At 28.9% G+C, this 24,049-nt stretch overlaps 1 protein-coding gene across 5 annotated transcripts in view; it reads left to right on the forward strand.

Annotated features, from left to right (window-relative positions):
• Positions 1-24,049, forward strand: part of LOC127289250 (protein scalloped) — a 186,138-nt gene that overhangs the window by 59,624 nt on the left and 102,465 nt on the right. For 4 of the 5 annotated variants that reach the window (XM_051317070.1, XM_051317069.1, XM_051317067.1 and 1 more), the window contains one exon: positions 223-303. The exons of the other annotated variant lie outside the window; for it this stretch is intronic. In XM_051317070.1, coding sequence (XP_051173027.1) covers positions 267-303 — 37 coding nt within the window. In that variant the 5' untranslated portion in view covers positions 223-266. The remainder of the gene's footprint in view (positions 1-222; positions 304-24,049) is intronic. 5 annotated transcript variants of the gene reach the window in all.

Consider the following 24,049-nt stretch of genomic DNA (forward strand, 5'->3'; position numbering starts at 1 on the left):
ACATATCGCTGTTCTAGTGAAACTTATATCTCTGTTCTAGGTGAAAATTTTTTTGCGTGTATTATTATTATTATTTATTTATTTATTTATTATTAGTACCATTATTAATTATTGGTATAATAATTTAATTATTATTGTGTTAATTGTTATTAGTAGGAAAAGAAAAAAAAAATGTTTTTTTTTTTCTTTGATCGAAAATATAATCGCTCTCTGCATTTGTAGGTGCACCGACGTCGCCGTCATCCTGACCTGCCAGAAAAATCCTCATGAAAGACTGGGAACTCAGTACTCAAAATAGCATCGGTATTGTAGACACTTCTTTTTTCGTTTTTTTCACACATTTTACTCCCGACTTCAAGAAAAAAAAAAAAAAAAAGACAAAAAACCGGTACGACGTTCATTCTCGAATTTTTTTTTCAATTTTTTTTTTTTTTTTCACTGAAAACTTTTAGCAACTCTCTAATGACAAGTAAAAACATAATTTTCATTAAAGACGTGTTTGTTTTTTTTTTTTTGTAAATTTTTATTTTATTTTCACTATTTACGTAATTTTTAAATATTTTTTTAGATGCACTGGAAAAAAAATTATTTGATTCAAATAAGTGGCTACTTGTTTATTGTGAAATAAATATTTGTATTAAATAATTATTATTTTTTTTGAGTCAATTAAATTGTATTTGTTTCGAATGAAGAAATTATTGGTTCAAAAACAGTTAATTTGGTTTTTAAGTAAATATATGTATTTGGTTCAAGCAAATATTTATTTTGTTTAAGTAAATATATATTTGCCTCAATTAAATATTTATTCGATTTAAGTAAATATTTATTTTCAGCAAATATTTATCTAGTTCAAGTAAATATTCATTCGGTTCAAGTAAATATTTATTTGCTTTAAGTAAATATATATTTGGTTCAAGTAAATATTTATTTGATATTCAAGTAACCGATTATTTGAATCAAATAATTTTTTTTCAGCGTAGGATGCAAATCCAAGGAAAATTTACATAAAAAATAAAATACTTTTTTGAACTTCTTTCATTCCTTTTGATTTATTTCCAGAGACTAAGGTTTTTAAAGAAGATTTTTATTTTACTTTTATATTATTGTTAGGCAATTTTTTTTTTTTTTTTTAATTAATTATTTACATAAGATAAAAAAAAATTTGAGAATGACGTCGAAAATTTTTCTTTTAATCTGACTTCTCTTTTTTTAAAATTATTATTATTGTTATTATTTTCCTAATATTTTTAAATGGGTCAATTTAGATATGGTGATGGTTATGGTGATGGTTGTCAAAAAAAAAACTATGGAGCATGTTAAAAATTCTTTATAAAAAAAAAATTTTTTTCTTTTGCAAAAAGAAAAAATTAGGAAATTTATGTTTTTCAAAGTTCCATCGCATTAGTTATTTTTGAAAAAAATAATTATATATTCTACATTATATAAAAATAATTTATATTAAAATATTATTATATGTAAAATATATATATATATATATTATTATATATAATAATAATAATATAATAATAATAATACTAGTTTGATAAGGAAATTTTGGGTATTCATGGAATCCAGTGGCTTTTCGTCGTGAATTAACATTTTCGCAATTTCGGGAAATTGCGAAACGGCGTTTTACGGTCGGCACTTGAATAGGCGAAGGGTCGATGCGACGTTCAAGTAAAAAGGGGTGTGGGAACTAAAACGGTACCAAAGAGGGAGAGAGAGAGAGAGAGAGGGCGAACGAGGAAACCATTAATTAAGCAAAATCATAAACCTCCGGTGGTAATAGTTGCATCGAAATAGCGTGCTCTCACATTTTATATTTTTCACGACATCGACGACGTCGACGTCGAGTGTGTATATACGACGAAGCGAATCCTCTCGTTAATTGGGTGTTAATATCGCGTCCAATGACTGTGTCTTAAATTGAATTTTTTTTAATTTTTTTTTTTTTTTTTTTTAATATCAATTAGCCTTCTGAAGTTATATTATAGTTCTTTTTTAATAAGTAAATTTTAATTGAATGCGTATATGCTAGAAAATCAATTTTTTAAGAAATAGAAATCCCTTTTTTTTATTAAATTTTATATTACTATTGAATTTATAATCTCCCCCTCTATTTTGAATCGGATTAGTTTTCATTTGACATTCTCGTTAAATTGTAATTAATTTCCTAATTATTAGATATGTTCCGATGCTTTGTTGCAAATCGCATTTCGCTTTGTTTTCCAAATTGGGAATTGTCGAAATTTAATTATTATTCCCTGCATATATATAGTGACAAATTATATTATTGATAGTTTATAAAAACAAAAAAAAAAATTTATTTTTTTTTTTATTTATTTTATATTGTCGCACATTTTTCTGATGCATCGTGTCGATATAATAATTTTCATTTATTTTCCGTATACAGAATTTCCTGGAATTGCGACTACATATGAGAAAGTTAACGAATCCCCGACCTTCGATACGTTATAGCGATAATCACAATAATTACGATAATAAGAAAATTCTGAAGTAATCCTTTTGATATTATCAGATTATTGAGTGATAGAAAGGAAAAAAAAATACATAGTATACGTAATCTTGTGTAATTTTCGAAACATTCATGTACTTTACTAATAATAATTTTAAACCAGTGAGAATTTGTACTGTTGAAATAGAATTCAAAATTTAGTAACTAAAGTAATATTTCAGTAATAATTTCCCACTAAAATTCAGTTATTTTTCACTGAAATTAAACGTTAAGAATTATATTAGCGATTTAAAATAGTTAAATACAATTATCAGCAGTTGGTAAAACAGTTACCTACTTTGACAGCAGTCGGTAAAATAGACAGCTCGTTAAAAGTAGTCTAATCTGTTGTATCACCAGTCGGTAAAATAGGCATGGAACAGTAGAAAATGGAATAAACTGTTTTATCAGCAGATAAAGTAGTTATCTGGGTATTTTGCCAGCAGTCGGTAACATAGACAGATCGGCGAAAATAGTCTAATGTAATGTACCGTAAAATAGATAGAACAGTAGAAAAGCGTTTAATATATTTTACCAGCAGTCGGTAAAGCAGTTATCTATTTTACCAATTAGTCGGTAAAATAATTATAACAGTAGAAAATAAAATGTGTTTTTTTTAATCGATTGTTGATAAAAACAAAAAATTAAATCAATATTAATATTTCTACTGATTTTTTACATTAAAATATGATTGAATTTTTGATTTGAAATGTTTACTGATTCATATATATTTAGAGCACATATATATTATTAAATTTACTTCAATAATAATTGATGATTTTATTTTAATTAAAACATCACTTAATTTTCAATTATATTAATGGTATATATGTATATATATATATATATACATATATATATATATATATATATATATATATATATATATAGAACTGTGTGATTATCCCCGTGGTACATATGAGGGAAATAATTTGTATGTGTGTGTGTGTGTATGTTCTTCTCTACTTCCCCCCCTCCCCACCACCCCTCTTTTACCCACCGCACATTCAAATTCATTGTAATGTTACAAACATTCATAGCACACTCTGTTTTACTCTTTGAAATAATAATCAGTTTGAAACGCGAAAATTACAGGATCCCAGAGAGAATTCCACGATTCACAAACTGCGCGTCGATTATTAATTTCTAATTAGCGAACCACGACCGGATAAAATTTCCAAACGAAACACGACGCTGGATTAAATTTCCATTTTCGATTATTATTATTATTATTTTATTATTATTATTACTATTATTTATTAATATTATCATTATTATTAGTACTATTATTGTTATTATTATTATTATTTTATTTTAAAGTTTTTTAAATTTGTAACTTGACTCCTCAAATGTCGAAATTTAGTTATATTTTTCATATATTATTTAAAAAAGAAAATATAACGAAGATAGATGATAAAAGAGAAAAAAAGAAGGTTGCGGTTTTGTGATATCTCTTGTGGTACTTATAATAATTTTTATTCTTACAATTGTCGGTTGTCCTGAGATTGGTGTATGTACATATAACTATTTTTTATATATATATACCTATATGTATATAGTGTCGCAATGTCCCTTTAAACGGCTGCTGGAAAACCGGTCGACCTCGATGTAAAACGGTCCTACCGATGTCTATACGTATATTACTGCAAACTTTTTTTTTTCATATATATATATATATATATATATATTTGTGTATATGTGTCTCTGTGTGTATAATATATATTGGAGAATTTTGCACAATCGCGACGAACGTAAAGCCGCGAGTAAAGCTATAAAGAAATCCAAGACTGCGTCTATATAATGTCCACCTGAAATGACAAATCAAGTTGTCGTTTTATTTCTCTTTATTTTCAAGCAGCAAAATTTTAATTTAACAAAATTTTATCGAATTTTATTGTGATTTGAATTTTTAAAATGGAGAGAAATTCAAATTTACCGAATTTACCGCAGTTTTATTTTATATTTAAATTCTGTATGTAGGTAATATTCTTAAAATTAGAATATTACATACTGAATTTACGTTAAAAATATTTTAAATCCTAAGTTGTAAATTTTAGTTTTTTTTCGGTTTATCAAATAAATATATTTATTTGAACCAATAATTTCTATATACTTGAAAGAAATATATTAAATTTAATTGACACAAATAGTAATTTGTTTTCAAAAATTATTCATTTTTTGGCCTTTACCAATAAAAATCATTTTTATTCATATATATATATATTTTTTTAATTCACGTGTACGTGTGTGACTCTTGACAAAGGAATCCACGTGCTGCACTCTCGGTTCGCTAAAGGATCGCGCGCGCGAGCTCTTCGGTGTATTTGCGGCTTAACTGATGTCGAAAGGGGTGAGAGTTGAGTCTCCTTTCTTGCTCAAGGGAAGATTCCTAAGGCGACTTTTCTACTCTCTTTCTCTATATAAAAACATATAGTGTCTTTCAATACCAACAAAAACTCGATCATCAAAGTAAAATACACTCTATATATAAAATATTCTTCGTTTGAGAGGAAGATTCCTTTGTTTTCTAATTTAATCCTTTCTTATTTTAAGATTATTATTTTATTCTAAGTTTAAGAATAAAATTTAAATTTTAAAAATAAAACGGCAAGAAGATATTCTCAATTTTAGAGTTACGTTTCTTCAGTGTATATAGGTACTAGAATTTTATACTCAAAACGAGAGTATTTTTAAATAATTTACTATTTTCTTCTAATTTCAAGAGGATAGAATATATATAAATAATAGACGTAAAAAAAAATCACAAGTTCACACGGAACGCCCCATATAATGTATACAAATAATGGGGCGTTCCATATAAACTGTTCACTTGGGAATTTAAAAAATTTTTTGATTTTATTTTTATATTATATTATATTTTTTTTATATTTTATTGTATTACGTATGAATTCATATATACAAACTTGTGCAGAAAGCGACAAAAATAAATGACTTTGCTTTTTTGTCCAGATCGCTCGATTGCCCTAATGATCCGATAGAAGATCCGACACGTATAAAAGGGATCGATCTTCACTTTTTGTATTGTTATATATACTCTCATCCAATGCTCTTTCACTTTTGTTGCACTCGCGATACAATTCCCTCTCCCAACCCCCCCCCTTCCTCTTTTCCCCCACCCTTTTGAGTCATGCTTCTTTGTTTATCTGCCTTTGATCTTCCGCAAACGACTGATGCGATAAATTCATTCTTTTTTTTTTATTTTTTTGCATTTTTAATTAAACCATTCTCAAGTAACAAAAAGGAAAAAAAAATTGTAATTTTATCTATACTTAAAAATAAACAGCAAAAAATATTTTTTTATTAATTAAATATTATTACATAATACATGTTATTAAATAACAGTTAATAAGTGATAATTCAACTTAATTTTATTGAAAAAATTTTTATTAAATTTAAAAAATAAGGAAGGAAATTTTTTTTTTTACCGGGTTATCGCACTTTCGTCCTTGTTACGCGATGAGATAACGGTGTTCGCGTGGGGTTACGAAACGAGCAAATAAAGGTAAATTGATCTCTTGTAGTTATTCGCCATCTCGACACAAATGCGGAGACAAAGACAAGGTTTTAAAAGTGAGAGAGAGAGAGAAGGAGAAAATGGTTCAACTAGCCGCAAGTTATTCTTTTTCCACGATACTGGAGTAAGTTATACTATATGAGTTGGCGGGGAGTTAACTGTAAAATCGCGCTTGTTCGCTGGTATTAAAACAAGTCGAGTATATACATATATATATCGATTTCTGATACAAATTATTGCTCCCGAGCCTTGAAAAGTTCCAATTCCATTTTGCGATCGATATAGGATCGAATGTATAATATATTATATAATATAACCTAATATAATATATTATAATATAATATAACATAATATAACCTAAAAACATTATTTTTAGATTATGTTACCGTTTTCTATCCATAAAAACTAAAAATTTCGGTAACATAACTTAAAAATAATGTTTTTAGGTTATGTTCACTAAATTTTTAGTTTTTATTGATAGAAAATGGTTAAATAATCTAAAAATAATGTTTTTCGGTTATGTTGCCTTTTTTAGTTTTTATGTATAGGAAACGGTAACATAACCTAAAAACAATGTTTTTTTGGGTTATTTTACCCGAATTGTTTCCTATGCATAAACAAATTTTGATTTAAATGCATTTTCGATTTTTTTTCTGATCCTTCCTTAAAATATAGAGAAAAGTAGAAATAATTTCTGTGTGGGTAAATAATAAATAACCAAAACAACAGTGGGGTAATATGGTTACATTAAACAGAAATTGAAAACAATTTGCTCAGTTATAAACAACATGTTTTGGTTTCGAAAAAATATATTATAAATATAAATTATAATTGCATCTGCCAAACAGTGCGTAAATTTTATACAATATATATATATATATATATATTAAATATGTATTTTGTCAGCAAATATTCATAGAATTGAATACACATATGCGTAACAATCATATATACATATAAATATATATATGATTGTTACGCGCATATTTGTGTTAGTTTTTTGGTCGACTTGTGTGTGTATTATTCGCTTGTAGCAGGGTTAGCGAAAGTGGGCGCGATTTCGCTTACAAACGCGCGGTAAACGACGCAAAACGTGAAAGCAACATTTATAGCGCGACCCCGCAGAGCACACACCGAAACATAAAATATATATATATATATATTTAATCCACCCTCGTATTCCATATACACAATGATTCCGCGCGCATCACGCCAAACCCTGACTCTCGCTCGACGAAAACAGTAGCGTACGTATGTACCCTTTCACCCCATACCCCCCCCCTTCTCTCTCTGTCTCTCTTTCTCTCTCAATTTTCAAATAACGCTCGAGGGTGTCCCTTTGAGTGCGCGGAGCTAATTCTCTTTCCACGAAACGCAAATTGAGATCCAAATTTATGCAGGAAACCATGCGGAAAAATATTCAGACACATAAGCTTATACACTATATATATATATATATATTCGCTTTCTTTATATTCTTCATTTTATTATTTTCGGTCTTCTTTTTTTTTACTTTTTACTAAATCCCTTTTGAATGCAAAGAAACTGTTTTTTGTTTTTATATTTCCTAGAAGCAATTTTTATTTATAAAAGTTCATTATTTGTATTCAAAGGGATTTTTCTTTACAATTGAAATACTTATACTTGTATGCATATATGTATTATTGAATAATAATTTTTAATGAATTTTTTATATTGCTTTTTCTCAAATTGAGGAAAAAGGGAATAGAGAGGAAGGAGGAGGTCGAGATTCGTAATCTGAAAAAAATAATTTGTTTTCATGAAAAAAAAAAAAAACTGACAATGTTCGCATGGAACTCCCCATATAATGTATAAAAATAGTGGGGCATTCCGTATGAAATTGTGACAGTATTTTTTTTATTTTTATATATTTTTTTTTATTTTATACTGCATTATATTATAAGGTTTTATGTTATATTATAGTATATTGTACTATATTATATTTTATTATATTATATTGTAGTATATTATATTATATATATTATTACCGTACTAAAAATTACTAGAGTTTACTGGTATACCAATACCGCGCCAGCACTGGCACACTATTGCATCGGTAGTTTATGTATTTTTACTTAAAAATTTCAAAACATAACCTACAATTTTTTGCTTACGTTATATATACCTTTCATCATAGCGCGATACATTATATTATATACTTAAATATTCTTAAAAGAGCCATATATTTTACTAAAACAGCGAAAGTTTTTCCTATTCTAGAGAAACATATAGTTATTCCAAATAAACATTTTTTTTCCCGTGTAGACTATATGTTTCTCAGTATTAAAATATAATTCTTTCGCACTGGAAAAAGAAGTATCTTATTTTAAGATGTTTTGGTCGCCGTTTTAAGATGTTTTTTATAATTTGCTTCTAAGTTATCTAAAACAACTTAAAATGCATTAGTTTCTTAAGATATAAGATGGATAGGAACACACTTTTGGTAACTTGCTTCCAATGTATCTTATATAATAAGATACTTCTTTTTGCAGTGCGTTTATTATAAAAGTCACGGCGTTTTTTTTTCATTAAATATAGAAAATAAAATTTATTTCAGTATACAAAGTGAACTCGAGTAGATTTTTCATAATTAGAAGTTAGGGCATCTGCATATAGTTCTTTCAGGACCAGAAAAAGGATACTTTACTGATTTCGAGAGAAATTGTCGAGAAGTATGTATATATATATATATATAGCAAAAGAGGAGGTCGTTGCGGGAAAAAGGGGTGGTTGTAGTCGCGAGTTTGTCCGACAAACGGTTCTCTCGGTTGTGTGTATCATCCAGTTTCCCATTCCTCTGTCTCTCTGTTATATAAAAGAGAGAAAGAAGTAGAGAGACTCCGCTTGAAAGCGATTACAATTTTCGTCTGTCAGCCAACCTCTACCAACAAAAAAAAAAAAAAAAAGAAAAAAAGAGAAAAAAAACCTCTGAAAAAGAATAAACTCCACAGAAGAACAAGGAAATAGTAAATAAAAAAAAGGGAAAAGACAATAATAAACGAACAAGTGTTGTTGGCAAGATGTCTCTTCCTCTGACTTTATTGGTTTTTACTTAAAAAAAAAAAAAATTCAGTTTCTTTTTTTAAATTTTGGCGGGAAGAAACAAATAAAAATTCTGATTTTTCGGTTATGAAAATTCTGCTAATTTGCCTCCAGGGTCTATTGGACCCTATAAAGTTTCTCTTTGCAGTGTATACCGTTTCCTATTCATAAAAACTAAAAAAAGATAACATAACCTAAAAACATTTTTAAGTTATGTTGTACCTATTTTAGTTCTTATTGGATAGAAAACTGTATAAATTGTAAAAAGAAAGTACTAAAATAGTACATATTTTAGGTATCAAAATAGAACCAAATAAAAATTTAGTATCTAAAGATTAAATTGGTACCTTTCGTTTTTTTGGGATAAAAGTGATAATTGTGTTAAAATAAAAATAGTGAATTAAAAAATTAAAAAAATTCTGTCAAAAAATGAAAATTTGGCTAAATGGAAATTCTAACACATTACAATTCCTAAACCGTATATATTAAGTAATTTCTAATCCAGTATAAAAAAAAAGAAAAAGTACATATTTGCTTCGATAATGTAATTTCCTCTCTCTCTCTCTTTCTCTCTTGAATGTTGAACGTTCCGCGCGTTTCATGGTTCGTGATCGTAATCTGTTTGTCAACACAAACTTGAGTAGATTGAAAAGCAAAAGAGAGAAAAATACGTGCAATAAAACGATCGCGGTTTTGTATTGTATATATGTATATATTATACATATATATGTATGTGTGTATAGAGTAGGTCGGCCAAGTGGCCGTAAATTCACCACGAGTATGTATGTACATACGATTGAGCAGCATCAAATGTGTATTTGTATTTTCTGAATGAAACATGAGAGAGCAAAAAGGATGAAGACGAAGAAAGAGGGTAAAAATCGTTAAAGGGGGTGGTGAAGGAGGAGGAGACAAATCTACGATAAAGGGGATGTAAATAGAGGTTTGTTGCGGGTCCAAAAAAAAAAAAGAGGGATGTCGACGAAAAGGGACAATCATCATCATCGTATGTAGGGTGGCTTAGTGTTCCCAATTATGGCTCTTAGGGTCGTGCGCCAAACGCGAGTGTAGATATTCACCGATTATTATTGGTCCTTGAACGTTCATTCGCCCGTGATATTAACCTTCTTGATGTGTCCCCCGCGTGTCTAATTTTCGCTCCATGGAAAATTGAAAAGGGCGCGCGCCGTATATACAATAAAATAACATTGATGAATAATGAGACTAATCATCCCTAAAATCAAGTTTCAGGCGGTAATTTTCACCTCTCACTTTTTTTCATTGGACAATTTTTTCTAAAAATTAATCCTCTCATTAAAAAATAGAACAGGAACTATTTATATAAATTTTCATCATCATCATCATTATCATATTTGACAGAGATGAAAAGAGGAATTCTTTGCGTATTTGTGATCCCTATATGCGCGTATATTTACAGAAAAAGTTTCACAATATCTGGGTCAATAGGTCGCGGAGGTATGTGCCTGCAACATTCTATGGATTGACGATATGGCCTTAATGAATTGACGCGAATGAAGCTGGGGGATGGGGGGGAGGGAGAAAAGTCGCCAAGTTTCCGTGAGAAAAAGAAACCTCCACACAACAAGATGATCGGGATTCTTAAAACTGAAAAAAAAGAAAGAAAGAAAAACCTCGAGAAACAGAAAAAAAAAAACAAGATTCCTAATGACAAAGTCACTTTGAAAGTATATGCGCACAATAATTTCCCATTCATTATCCTCCTTTTGTATAATGATTGCGATCGATTGAAGAGGCTTTTTTTTCTCTACGATGAGCAATATATATACTCTCGAGGCAATTGTCTTCTTTTTTTTTCTCTAACTAAATCTATGTCATTTCCTTCATTAGGAGACTCGAAAATAAATTCTCATATGGGAATTTTTTTTTTTTTTCAAGAGAACTTTAAGGAAAAATAGTTTTAAAATAAGAAAGCAATATAAAATACAATATAAAAAATAAAATAATCCTTATAAAAAAAAAAATTGACTAGTGGCGCGATATTTGTACCAGTACCGCGCTAGTAGTGAATTCTGGCAATTTTCAGTAAGGGATAACGGGTGGAAATGAACATATTTCGTATAAACGTGCATCGTCACTTATTTGCGGTCTAGCGGTTTCAAGTAATATATAACCAGAGAGGGTTTCCTGCTGGTCCATGCTTCCTGATTGTGCGGTGAATCGACCACGCGCCTCTATATCCAGTCACGTGTCACCATTACATGACCCCGTGTGTATCGTATCTATATTCTCGTGTATGTATATATATATATATAAATCTCGAAACTTTCGTCCATTGGGTGTTTCAATATGCTGTGATCGCACCCCATTTGCTTATAAATAAGTTGGAATAATTAATACCTTGTTGGATAACATTCAAGGAAAACCCTCTTACGAAACTAATAACGATTATAGGGAAGAATTTTTGAACAATTTTTTTTTGAAAGAAGCATTATTATTTGCTAATGTTATAATCACGTGCAGAAATTGAAATTTTGTACCAGTTTTTTTTTTAACTCTAATGAGGCCCTACCAAGTAATAATAATAATAATAATAATAGTAATAATAATAATAATAATAATCTCTCTGTATTATAAAAAAGGACTTCGCCAGTGGCGAAATGACGTGGAATGACCCATCTAACTATATTAGTATTAAAACGAACATAACCTCAAAAAATTCAAGGGCATATTTTTCGAGGATTTAAGGCCTTAGTTGAAACATAACCTCAATATTCATGAACATTTAGGCTATATGGGACCGTTGAGTTTGAGACTGTGTGTCCGATAAACATACACGAAGAAAAAATGAAAAAAACAAATAAAGTAACTTTTACTATACTTTAAAAGTAAAACTTAAACTATTTCTGCGGAGTACAAATTGCCAGAAACAAACATAACCTCAAAATTTTAATAAAATTTTAATAATTTTAATCTTTGCAAGCCTTTAAAAAAATTAAGCATTAAAATGGAAAATAATTGGAGTTGGAACACGAAGCCCCCCTGGTAATAATAATAATAGTTTATGTACCCATTACAAATAGGAAGTGTAAAGAATTCATAAAGTACCCTATGTGTACTTATTGACCATAACTATCCATATATATATATATATAAAACATTCTGGGTTAAACTGTTAATTATTAACACGTAACTTTATATAAAACTACTTTCTGCGTATATTATTCTTTCTATATTTATAATGATGAGTCTTTGTTAATTTTTAAAGTACGCGGTGATATATTTGAAAAAAAATTTTCTCTCTCTTGTGTTTATGTTTAATGTATATAGCATATTCCGTGACGGTTAAAAGGAGACACAACGACGACGACGATAATATTATCGTGCCGGAAGAAATGCGGGCAACTGACTTTTCGTTGCGCTCAATGCCCCCCATAAGACCTGAATATGTATATTGTGTGTATATATGTTTGCGTATATATATATATATTGCGAGTACCACCTGTGTTGTCGAACCTAATGAAGCGTAGTCGTATTACGCATATTATGCAACCAATCGTGAATTACCATATTACACTTATATATAGGTATATATAATATTTAATGATCTTAAAAGCCCAGGTTCAAGCGTATATATATTATAAGCCTCCGAGCATTTCATTTATGTCTATGTCCTCCTGATGATTGGTCCACTAATTAGTCGAAATTAGATCAAAGCAAGAGATTGCGGAAGATTCGATATGGTGAAACTGATTTTGCTAATAAATCCTCCTATATGTTGCACACGAAAAGTGAAACTAGCAGTACTGGTACTAACACTATTATTGTTATTATTTTTTTATATGATTATTATTATTATTTCTATACAACGCGGATTTTAACAGTTTTGTTTCTGTAATTGATAAATTATTCTGTTTCTATAAACAATTGTTAGTTTTTTAAAAGTAAATGGCACTTGTTATTATTCCTTTCTGGATAAGAAAATTGCAATGTAAAATTGAAACAGTTTCATGTAATTTACATATACATATATTTACTACCCGAAAATTACCCCTAACTGCGTGTAGAGTAATTCTAGATCCAATTTCCCTATTCTTCTAATCGATTATAATACTCGCGCGCCTTACTTGAAAGTTTATACACACACTAAGTTTAGAGTTCTCTAATAGTTTATATGATAGTTATACATACTCAAACAATTGTAGATTCAATAATACACATATATATAAAGAACTATAATTTTACTATATTTTGGACAGTAATTATTACTACTATTTTTTTATATTTATTACTAATTATTATAATTAGTAATACAAATAAAAAAATATAGTTAAATTAACCTTAAAATTTACAGTGAAAAAAAAATTTAATTCAAATAATACTTGACTATTGTCAAATAAATATTTACTTGGACCAAATAATTTTTCTATTTGAAACAAATGCCATTTAATTAACTCAAATTCTTTTATGAAAAAAGTAGTAATAATTAAATAAATATTTGTTATAGTCAAGTAACTGATTTTTTGAATCAAATAAATGCTTTTTCCAGTGTAGTTATTGAAATTATTTTCAAAGAGTAAATAAAATTCAAATCGATAAGTTTTAAACCACAATTTAATGTGTCTGAAATAATAATTTCCTTTATTTTTTTTTTTTTTGCAAAACGTTAAAAACCACTTTTGTTTGAATAATAATTATATATATATATATATGGGTTTATGAAATAAGCTGAAAATAGAACATTTCACAAGAGAGTTATATAGTAATTTTGTCGAGAGGAATTTTTTTTCGCATTCCTTTAACGATATTTATATTCTCTAGTGCTGTCAATTGTCTCTCTTTCTCTCTTTTGCATTGGCTAGTTTTCTTCCGATAAACTTTAATAGCTCTTTTAGTAACTTGAGGCGAACAAAGTTGTTATGGGCATTTTGCGTAATAAACATTAACTGTCTCTCTGTCTCTGTCTCTCTCTCTCTCCAATGCAACGAATATGCCATACACTACATATACATGCAGGTATTAACCAACTTGTTATCTTAACAATAGCCGCCTTATTGTTCGGCTGTCATTTTACCTATGTAGTAAAAACAACAATTTCTATTCATGTCTTTGATTGTAAATTAAAACTCTTCCTTTTCATTGAAAATTCTGTCTGATTTTTCAAGGAAAAAAACAGAGGTAATTTACACGTATTTACAGGGGGGAAAACATACGTAAATTACACGTATTTACAGCGGAAAAATATATAGGTATTTGTCACAGTGTATTTACATGATACTTACATATGTTTTTCCGTTTACACGGTGAAAGGGACCTTAGAAGCAAAAAATTATAGGTTATGTTTACGAGAGTTTTATCTTGATTTAACCCTCAAAACATAACCTAAAATTTTTTGCTTCTAAGGCCTCTTTCACCGGGTCAGAATTTTTCGGTTGTAAATACCCGTCACTTACGTATTATTATTTATTTATGGTAATTTCTATTTTATTTATTTATTTAATTACAAAGCTTTGAAAAGTGGCAAAAAATGCGGATTCACTGTGCTATTGAGAGAGAAAGAGAGAGAGAGAGAGAGCGACGGGAAAACTAAACGAATCACGTTGCTCTGTAATTAGGTGGTAAATTATTCAAATGATTCGCGTTTATACGCGTTGACAGCCCAACAACCATGCGTGAGTGACATGTATTTACCTATTGACATATGCAAACAACACAGATGAGTATTTTCGAAGCAGAAATTTGTACCCGCGCGCACCACATGATTTTAGTATGTGAAAACCGATCTGGTCATATATAGAATATAGGTATATATATAAACACACATCCGACACACTCCACAAACTATAATGTTCAAATCAGTTTAAACTCATTTCCCCCCCCCACGCAATTTGTAGTTCTAATATTATGATTATTCTGATACATTATCAACTAGAGTATTTTAATATTCTTTTTAACTAAAGCATTTTAGTATTTTTTTTTGACTATATAGAGTATTTAAATATTCCTTTTCTATATTATAAAAAGGAATTTCAAAATTTAAATGTAAGGATAATAATAATAATAATAATAATAATAATAATAATAATAATAATAATAATATGGCTAATGATGTTAGTGATGATACGTAATAATTTTATGATGATACCAATACTGATGGTATCACTAATAATGATGATGATGATAATGATAATACCGATGCGTTTTGATATAACAATGATAATAATCATAATAATAATGCTTAAACAGGTATATATAGTAATTATTTTGCCAATTAGCAAAAATTAATTTCTAATCAATAATTCGGAAAATTTTACTCCAGAAGGTATTTCTGAAGATTCCGACAATACTTTCCGTTTGAATCACAGAAAATTAAAAGGCATTAAAATAAGCTGCAACGCTTATTATTTTTAATCCCATTTTGCTTATTTTAATCCATTTTGGTATTAAAATAAGCAAAATTGGATTAAAATAATAAGCGTTGCAGCTTATTTTAATGCTTTTTAATTTTCTCGGATTCCAATGGAAGTCACTAAAAAAATAAATTGTGGTTGGAACCCTAATATCAGAAATTGTCAGGCGCGGTATTGCGCCAGTATTCAATTTCTGATAGGGTACCAACCAAAATTTATGTTTCAGTGATTAATTGGAATTCCAAATAAAAATACAGCACATTAAAAACAAAGTCTTAAACCGTTTACACCTTAAATTAAGCCCATATATTTTGCATAAGTCTGTCCTTTTTTAATTGGTCTGACTCCGTTTACACCTTAAATTCAGCCTCAAAAATAGGCTGAAATCAAGATTTCTTTTTTAGTGTGAGGAATCTGCAGCAAGTTCTTTGGATGATAATATATCTTTCCAAATACTGCAACCAAAAATTTACTTTTGTTAAAAAAAAAATCTGAAATTCCGAAATAAGGAAACGAAAATTGCATACATGTGTACATATATAGATTACTAAATAGCGAAAATTATGACATGAAGAGAGATAGAGATAGAGAGGGTGAGAGAGAGTCAATGGAAGCTATCGCGCGTCATAATTGCAATATATATATATATATACATATGTACATATAGGGTTAGGTGCGCGCGGTTAATTGGAAATCGGTCTCGAATAATATCCACAACACAGAGAGAGAGAGAGAGAGAGAGAGAGAGTCTTGGGATGTATCTGCAATTCCGCAATGTATCCGTGCGGCTACGAGCGGACTGCGAGGATTCCAAGCGAGTTTGCATGAAAGCTTATACAGCGAAATTTGCCGGAAGCGCTACTATATACATATATATGTTTACACATATACGAAAACCCCACGTTTACCTCTTGTTCTCTCTCTCTCTCTCTCTGGCTCTCCCAACTTTACCACATCCATTGAACCGACTGTGAACATTTGTCTGTCCTTCCGTTCATCCGAGCAACCCTCAGCAGACGCCCTGCATGACCTTCCGCATCCACTAACTGAATTAACAGGTCTGCTCCGTATAATGTTGCACATACAGCATCCTCTCTCTCTCTCTCTCTCTGCATATGAACGCAGCCCCCCAGGCGAGACGTGTATGACTACACAGGTACCTCCTCTCGCAATTTGCAGGATATTATGCAGGTTTCTGAATTCATCCTCTGACCCAAAAGCTAATTTTGGATTATGATATATATACATGTGTATATATATGTAGTTGAAAATCCGATTTTTACTAGAATTGTAACCAATTTCTTTATTCTATGTTAAATAAGATTGGTTGTATAACATTTCTGGTTTTTTGATTTAGAATTTATTTTTGTTATTGGCAGAAACAATACTGTTACAACCTGCCCCAGGCTTAATTTTTGTCAGTGGATTAAAAACTGTTACAACCGTCCCCAGATTTAGTTGTTTCTATTGACAGAATCAAAAACTGTTACAACCGATCCTAGGCTTAGTTGTTCCTATCGGCAAAATCAAAACAGTTACAACTGACCCCAGGCTCAACTGTCATTGGTTGATTCAAAACTGTTACAACCTGCCCCAAACTCAACTGTCATTGGTAAATTCAAAACTGCTACAACCTACCCCACAGGCTTAATTTTTATTGGCGAAATCAAAACTGTTACAACCTGCCCCAGGCTCAAATGTCATTGGCAGATTAAAAACTGTTACAACCGACCCCAGGCTCATATGTTATTGGCAGATTCGAAAATTTTAGAAAATCTAAATAATTATATATTCAAAATTAGGTACTAAAAATTGCTTACATATTACAAAGGAGAAAAAAGATTGACAATTATAGATATGGTTAATGTAAAACTAACAAATCTTGTTTGTTATGTTACAAAAAATCTTTATTGTCAAAATAACAATCCGGTTATTAAATTTAATTCCTGTTTATACAAATTAACATTCATTTTGCGTATATAAATTTTATTTTTTCCATTCGCAATATAGATTCACGATCACCGAATCTCAATAAATAAACAAGACTTTCTAAATCGAAATTGACATATTTCAATAAGAAAACATTTGTATTCTATTATTAAATTACAATAACTTACACATGTCATTCTAATAAAATTAATCGCTAATTTGCAAAATAAGAATTGCAATCATACCGCGCGCGCATGAAATGCAAGATTATAAAACCATACACTGCAAGACACGAACACGCCTCAAAAAGTTAACGTAACATATATATATATATTATATGTCTCAAAATCAATAACTCAAATAATCTTATCAAGAATTGTAGAACCAATTAAATCTGCACTTATAACAAAAACGACATGTATAAATTTTGTGCAATCACGATAAGAAAATGAAATATCTATATATATATATATAAAAGTGCGTATATCAAAAAACGATGTTTTTTCATTTATTTATAAATAGAAAATTACGGAACGCAGACAACAAAAATAAAATCATATCAACCGATAAACTGGGTTATTGGGAGTTTTTACTGTATCTGTGTGTGAGTGTGTGATGGTATAACCGTTCAGCTATCCGTATAGTTATTTGCGTCGCGGCTTGCTGCGTTTGCGATCTATTATGTATCAGCCTATGGTGTATACTGTATATATATCACCCTCTTCCCCACCATTTCTGGCCGGACAATGATAGATCAATGCGACACGCTCGGATTAATGGGGTACGCGTACACGTGTATGTCGTTATCGCTAGCTCGTATTTTCCCAAACCCGCTTCCTGCTATCGTCTGTTGTCTCCTATATATATATATACATATCGTGTCCAAACTCTATCCCTATATCTAAATCCTCTATTTCTCTATATACATATACGCTCAAATCCACTATATTCAAAGTTGTGTGGTGGCGATGCTCCCTTTCCAACCTCTCTCTCTCTCTGTCGAATATTGCTTTTATCTCTGCATTCAATTTTTTCGTTTTTTTTAATATGGTCCACACACACACCTGTTAAATATGCTTTTCTTTTTTGTTTTTGTTTTGTTATTTTATAAACTGATTTTGAAATTTTTTTTTTGAGATTTTAGAAAATTTTGGAATTGTATTATCCGTATTGTACTATATACTTATTTCTTTTTGTATACCAAAAAATTTCTAGAGTTCACTACTGGCGCAGTACTGGTAACGATATCGCGTCAGTACTGGGCCAATAGTCAATTTTTTTATAGGTTAATGGATAGTAGCATTTTTTCTATTACAGATTTTATTTATATTCTTACTGCTACTATTCCTATACTATAGTATAATGATAGTAGTAATAACGGTAGTAGTATAGTAACATACTAGTAGTAAATAAGTAATAGTAGTAGTATAGTAACTTTTAATACTGCTCCTATATTACTACTACTATTACTGAAAGTAGTATCTTATACTATACTACTATTACTACTAGTATATTACTACTACTACTGTTACTGCGACTATTTTTGCTACAGTAAAAGTAATAATAGTAGTAGTATAGTAATATATTAGTAGTAATAATAAGAGTATACTATACTATGTTACTACTATTACTACGCCTACTGTAGTAATAATAGTAACAGTAGTAGTAGCTGTAATAGAAGTAGTTATAATAATACTCACTATTATTATTATTATTATTATTATTATACTATTATTACTACTAGTATTAATACTAGGAATACCAGTACTACTATTACTATTATTATTATTACTAATAGTACTATTAATATTATTACTATTAGTAGTACTACATCTACTATTAATACTACAACCAGTACTAGTTCTATAACTACTATTACTACCAGCAGTACTACTAATACTATTATTATTATTATTACTAGTAGTATTGTTACTATTATTACTACTACTAGTTTTGTTATTAAGAATTATTATTCCTAGTAGTAATAATAGTAGCAGTAATAGTACTACTAGTAATAATAATAGTACTAGTAATAATAATACTAGTAGTAATAATAGTAGCAGTAATAGTACTACTAGTAGTAATAATAGTAGTAGTACTATTACTACTAGTAGTAATGATAATAGTAGTACTATTACTACTAGTAGTAATGATAATAGTAGTATTTTTATTACTAGTAGTAATAATAGTACTAACATTAATTGAAATAGTAGTATTAGTACTACTAATAGTAGTAGTAATCCTATAGTAGAAGTAGTACTACTAAAAAACGTCATCCCACATCACCAGTACCAAAAAAAAAAAATTTAAATATACAATAGCTAATTTTTTTCCATTATTCTTTGAACATTAGATTATCGTGTGTCTGGTTTATGTTGAGGCCCAATGCACGTCAATCGTTAGACAATCGAATTTTCTTCATGACAACATCGATAATATGTTCCTGTGTGTATATATATCGTGTATGCACGCGTCCTACGCTACGAATTCACAATGAAATTGACTATATGCACAAAATGCACACATCGTGATCTCCGCGTTCGCGAGCTCATAAATAGAAAGTGGTAGGCACTCCTTTAACGTGCGCGTTATGATCCCTCAATATGTATATATATATATATATATATATATATATATATATATATATGGTCCCTCACAGCATAATGTTGAACTTATCAGCTCACTTTGGATAAGATAGCAGAGCATCATGTGAATTAAATTGCTTTTTTTATACATATAACATATATAAATACTAGATTTGCACTTTTCTGCAACATAGTATATTTATTAATTTTATCGCAAACTTATTTACCAGAATGTAAAAGATTATATTTACTATTTTTTTGTATACTATTATTATTATCAGTAAAATTATTATTATTATTATTATATTGTTTTTATTATTTTATTATTTATTACTATTACACTCATTAATAGTCTACAGTCTTCAAAAAATGATTATTTCCTTATCTTTGAAAATACCGTTTTGATTTTAATAGATTCAGGTGTACAATATTATTATTATTTAAAAATTTTTAAAAGATGAAAAAAAAAAATGAAAAAAAGATGATATAAACCCCGACAGTTGGAATATAGAGAAATAAAAATAGAATTTATGATTATATTATATATACATTTGAAGTAAAAGTGTAAAATGGTTGAAGTTTGCAAATGTACATTTGAAGAACGTGAAATAAATCATTGGTCCGCAACATAGTCAGTGTAAATGTGTATGTTTATTTTATATATATATATACACTGTATTTTCTTTCTCTGGATGTACTATATGGCAACTATAAAGTAACTAGTCTTTTCACACGTCCTCGGACAAGCGACACACACACTCTGTTTTAACACCCGGATGATGTTGTCGGCGTCGTCGTCGTCGAGATGAGCGAAGAGAGCTGCGCTTAAAATATTTCAAACTTTGCACTCCGCGTGGTTACTCGAGAGTGGAGAATATAGAGGAAGTAAAAAAGCGAGGGAAAATGCAATTTACGATTCTCGCATGACCTGCATTTCCTATATAGTATATATATATATACAAATAGTAGGGGTGGGGGAGAAAAATTTTATTATCACCTCTATTTTTCATATATTCAATCGTTATTTATTCTCATTCATTATTATTTTTTTATTTATATTTTATTTTATTGTTTATATTATAAAAAAAATAATTAAAATAACATTACTCTACAAAAGTGGACAGAAACTACTGCAAAATAAAGTACAATTAATAGAAACTACCGGCAAATGAAAGTACAATTAACAGAAACTTCCACTAACTAAAACTACAGATACCTGAAACTACTGCCATTTGGAAATATTTTTCAAAGTACCGTTAATTTGAAACTACCTTTTAATAAAACTACCACCAACTGTATTTATCATGGAACAAACTAGTACCAGCTGAGACTACAGTTATTGGAAACTACCGCACTGACTTAAGCTATACAATTATTAGAAACTACAGCCTACTGAAACTACTGATAAAAGTAACTACTGTCAATTGGAACTAAAAATTGTAGTTTCACTAGGTGGTAGCTTCTGTTAATTGTAGTTTAAATTGGCTGTAGTTTATGTTAATTTTAGTTTAAATTGGCTGTAGTTTATGCGTTAATTGTAGTTTTAATTAGTAGTAGTTTCTGTTAATTCTAGTATCAGTTGGTATTAGTTCTGTTCATATGGTAATTACAGCTGATGGTAGTTCCAATTATCGGTAATTTGAAAGATATTAACTGCTATTAAATAAACCTACAAGTAAAATAAACTACCACCAACTGATACTACAATTAATAGAAACTAACACTAACTAAAATTACTATTAACAGAAACTAGAAAACTACTAAAACTACCGATAACTGAAACTACTGTCAATTGGAATTATTAATCAGTTGGTGGCAGTTTCAGTTGATGATAGTTTCTGTTGTCAGAAGTCTGAGCTAATTGTAGTTTCAATTACTGATAGTTTCAATTGCAGTTTCATTTAACAGTAGTTTCAATCGGTTAAAGCTGGAAAAAATAATTCCAACCGTCGGTAGTTTCAGTTACTTTAATTAATATTAAAAAGTAAAAAATCAATTTTTTTTCAAATTAAATTCGAATAGAATCCTATGGATTTAATATTTTCATCCCCAAGGAAAACGTTGTCATTTGCATTTTATCTGTTTTCTATTTGCGTGTTTTGGTCATGTAGAATAAACATTATATATTATATATATATATATATATATATAGAAACGTGTTGCGGTTTTTGCGGTGTAACAGGACCAGTTTTGAATGTGGCCTGAGAATGGACTTAGAACATCGTTTACAGAACCTGAATCCAATATTGTGATCCTGCGCATGAAGAGCGCGTTGCCTTCGGCTTATAAGGCCTTGTGTGAATGCGAAACTGCGGGAACTTGAAACGCGCTTTAATCGCCTTTAGTGCTTTGTCAAAATGTTCCATTTCTAGGCGAATTTCGACTCTGTGTGTGAGTGTACTCTAGAATATCGTTCGACTCAAAAAGAAAAATCATTTACCCCTTTTCCCCCCCGAATAAAAATTTATTCTATCAAAGAAAATACAGTAAAAGAGAGGAGAATTTTTATCGTTTGTCATATTAAATTTTATTTTTAATTGATTAAAAAAAACAGTAGTTTTAGTTATAAAAAAACTACAATTTTAGCTTATAGTAGTTTTAATTGATTTTAGTTTACAAAATAATTATAATTGATGGTAGTTCCAATTTGGCAGTAACTTCAATTGATGGTAGTTTCAGTCGCTGATAGATTCAGTTGTTGGTAGTTTTGATTACAAAAATAATTTCATTTTCTAGTAGTTTGATTCAATTGTAGTTTTAAAAATATTTTCATTTACCAGTAGTTTTAAATGGAAGGTACTTATAGTTGGCAGTGATTGTAGTTTCAGTTAAAAAATATATAATTTTAGTTTAATAGAAGTTTCCATCAATTGTAGTTTATAAAAGTAGTTCTAAATTATAGTAGTTGGAATTATCAGTAGTTTCCGTTGCTGCTAGTTAAAGTCGTTAGTAGTTTTAATTGAAAGGAAGTTTCAACTAGAGGTAGTTTCAAGTAGAGGTAGTTTTAATTATAAGTAGTTTTAATTATAAGTAGTTTTAATTATAAGTAGTTTTAATTATAAGTAGTTTTAATCAGAGGTAAATTCAGTTAGCAGTAGTTTTAAGTAGAGGTAGATTAAAGTAAAGGTAGTTTCAATTAGAAGTAGTTCTAATTGGAGGTAGTTTCAATTAGCTGTAGTTTCAGTTAAGGATAGTTTCACCAACCGGTAGTTTTGATTGAAAAAAGAACATTTTCTTCGAATAGTTTAAATTTAAAATTTTTAATCTCATTTTATCAATAGTATGATTTTAATTAATATTATACAAATCATTCTAAAAGTAAAATTTCAAATTAACAATGAAGAGCGTGAAAATTTGCAGAATAATTAAAACGTTAATGCGAAAAAATAATTTAATATTAAAAGCAAAAAATAAGGAGAAAAAAACTAAATTATTAAAAAGAAGCATCTCAAAATGTTTTTATAAATAATTAAATTAATGTGATATAATCAATTATTTCGTATACTAAGGATTTAATTGTATAATATATATATATACTGTACGTGTATTCGAGTGGAAAATCAATTAATTGAATGTATTGAAAATTGAAATAATATAATTTTATTTAAACAGTATACGTGTAAAGTGTTGACATTCAGTTTTTTTTTTTTAATATTGTCAAAAGGAAGTAGGAAGTGAAAATTTATCGAGGTTATTTAAAAAAAAAAGAAGAGAAAAAAAATGGGGGAATTTTTATTAATGTGTGCGGCAATAAGACAAAAGTCGGTCAAGTCTGTGGAAGACGTCTCAGGGAAAAATCCGTTGACTCAGTTTTATTTGTGAAAGGATAGATTAGAAAACTGGAATATCGAATTGCAAGAGATATGATAACATTATTATCGTGGATTATGTGATCTTTTTATTGTTGTTATTATTATTTTTATTATTATTTTTTTATAATTTTTATTCTTCTTATTATTATTTTCAGTACTATTATTTTTATTATTATTATTATTATTATTATTATATTATTTCATTTGCTTTTTTTAATTTC

The sequence above is a fragment of the Leptopilina boulardi genome, unplaced genomic scaffold (assembly GCF_019393585.1).
Source record: "Leptopilina boulardi isolate dan_hultmark-lab unplaced genomic scaffold, ZJU_Lbou_2.1 LbouV2_40, whole genome shotgun sequence".
Classification (NCBI taxonomy): domain Eukaryota; kingdom Metazoa; phylum Arthropoda; class Insecta; order Hymenoptera; family Figitidae; genus Leptopilina; species Leptopilina boulardi.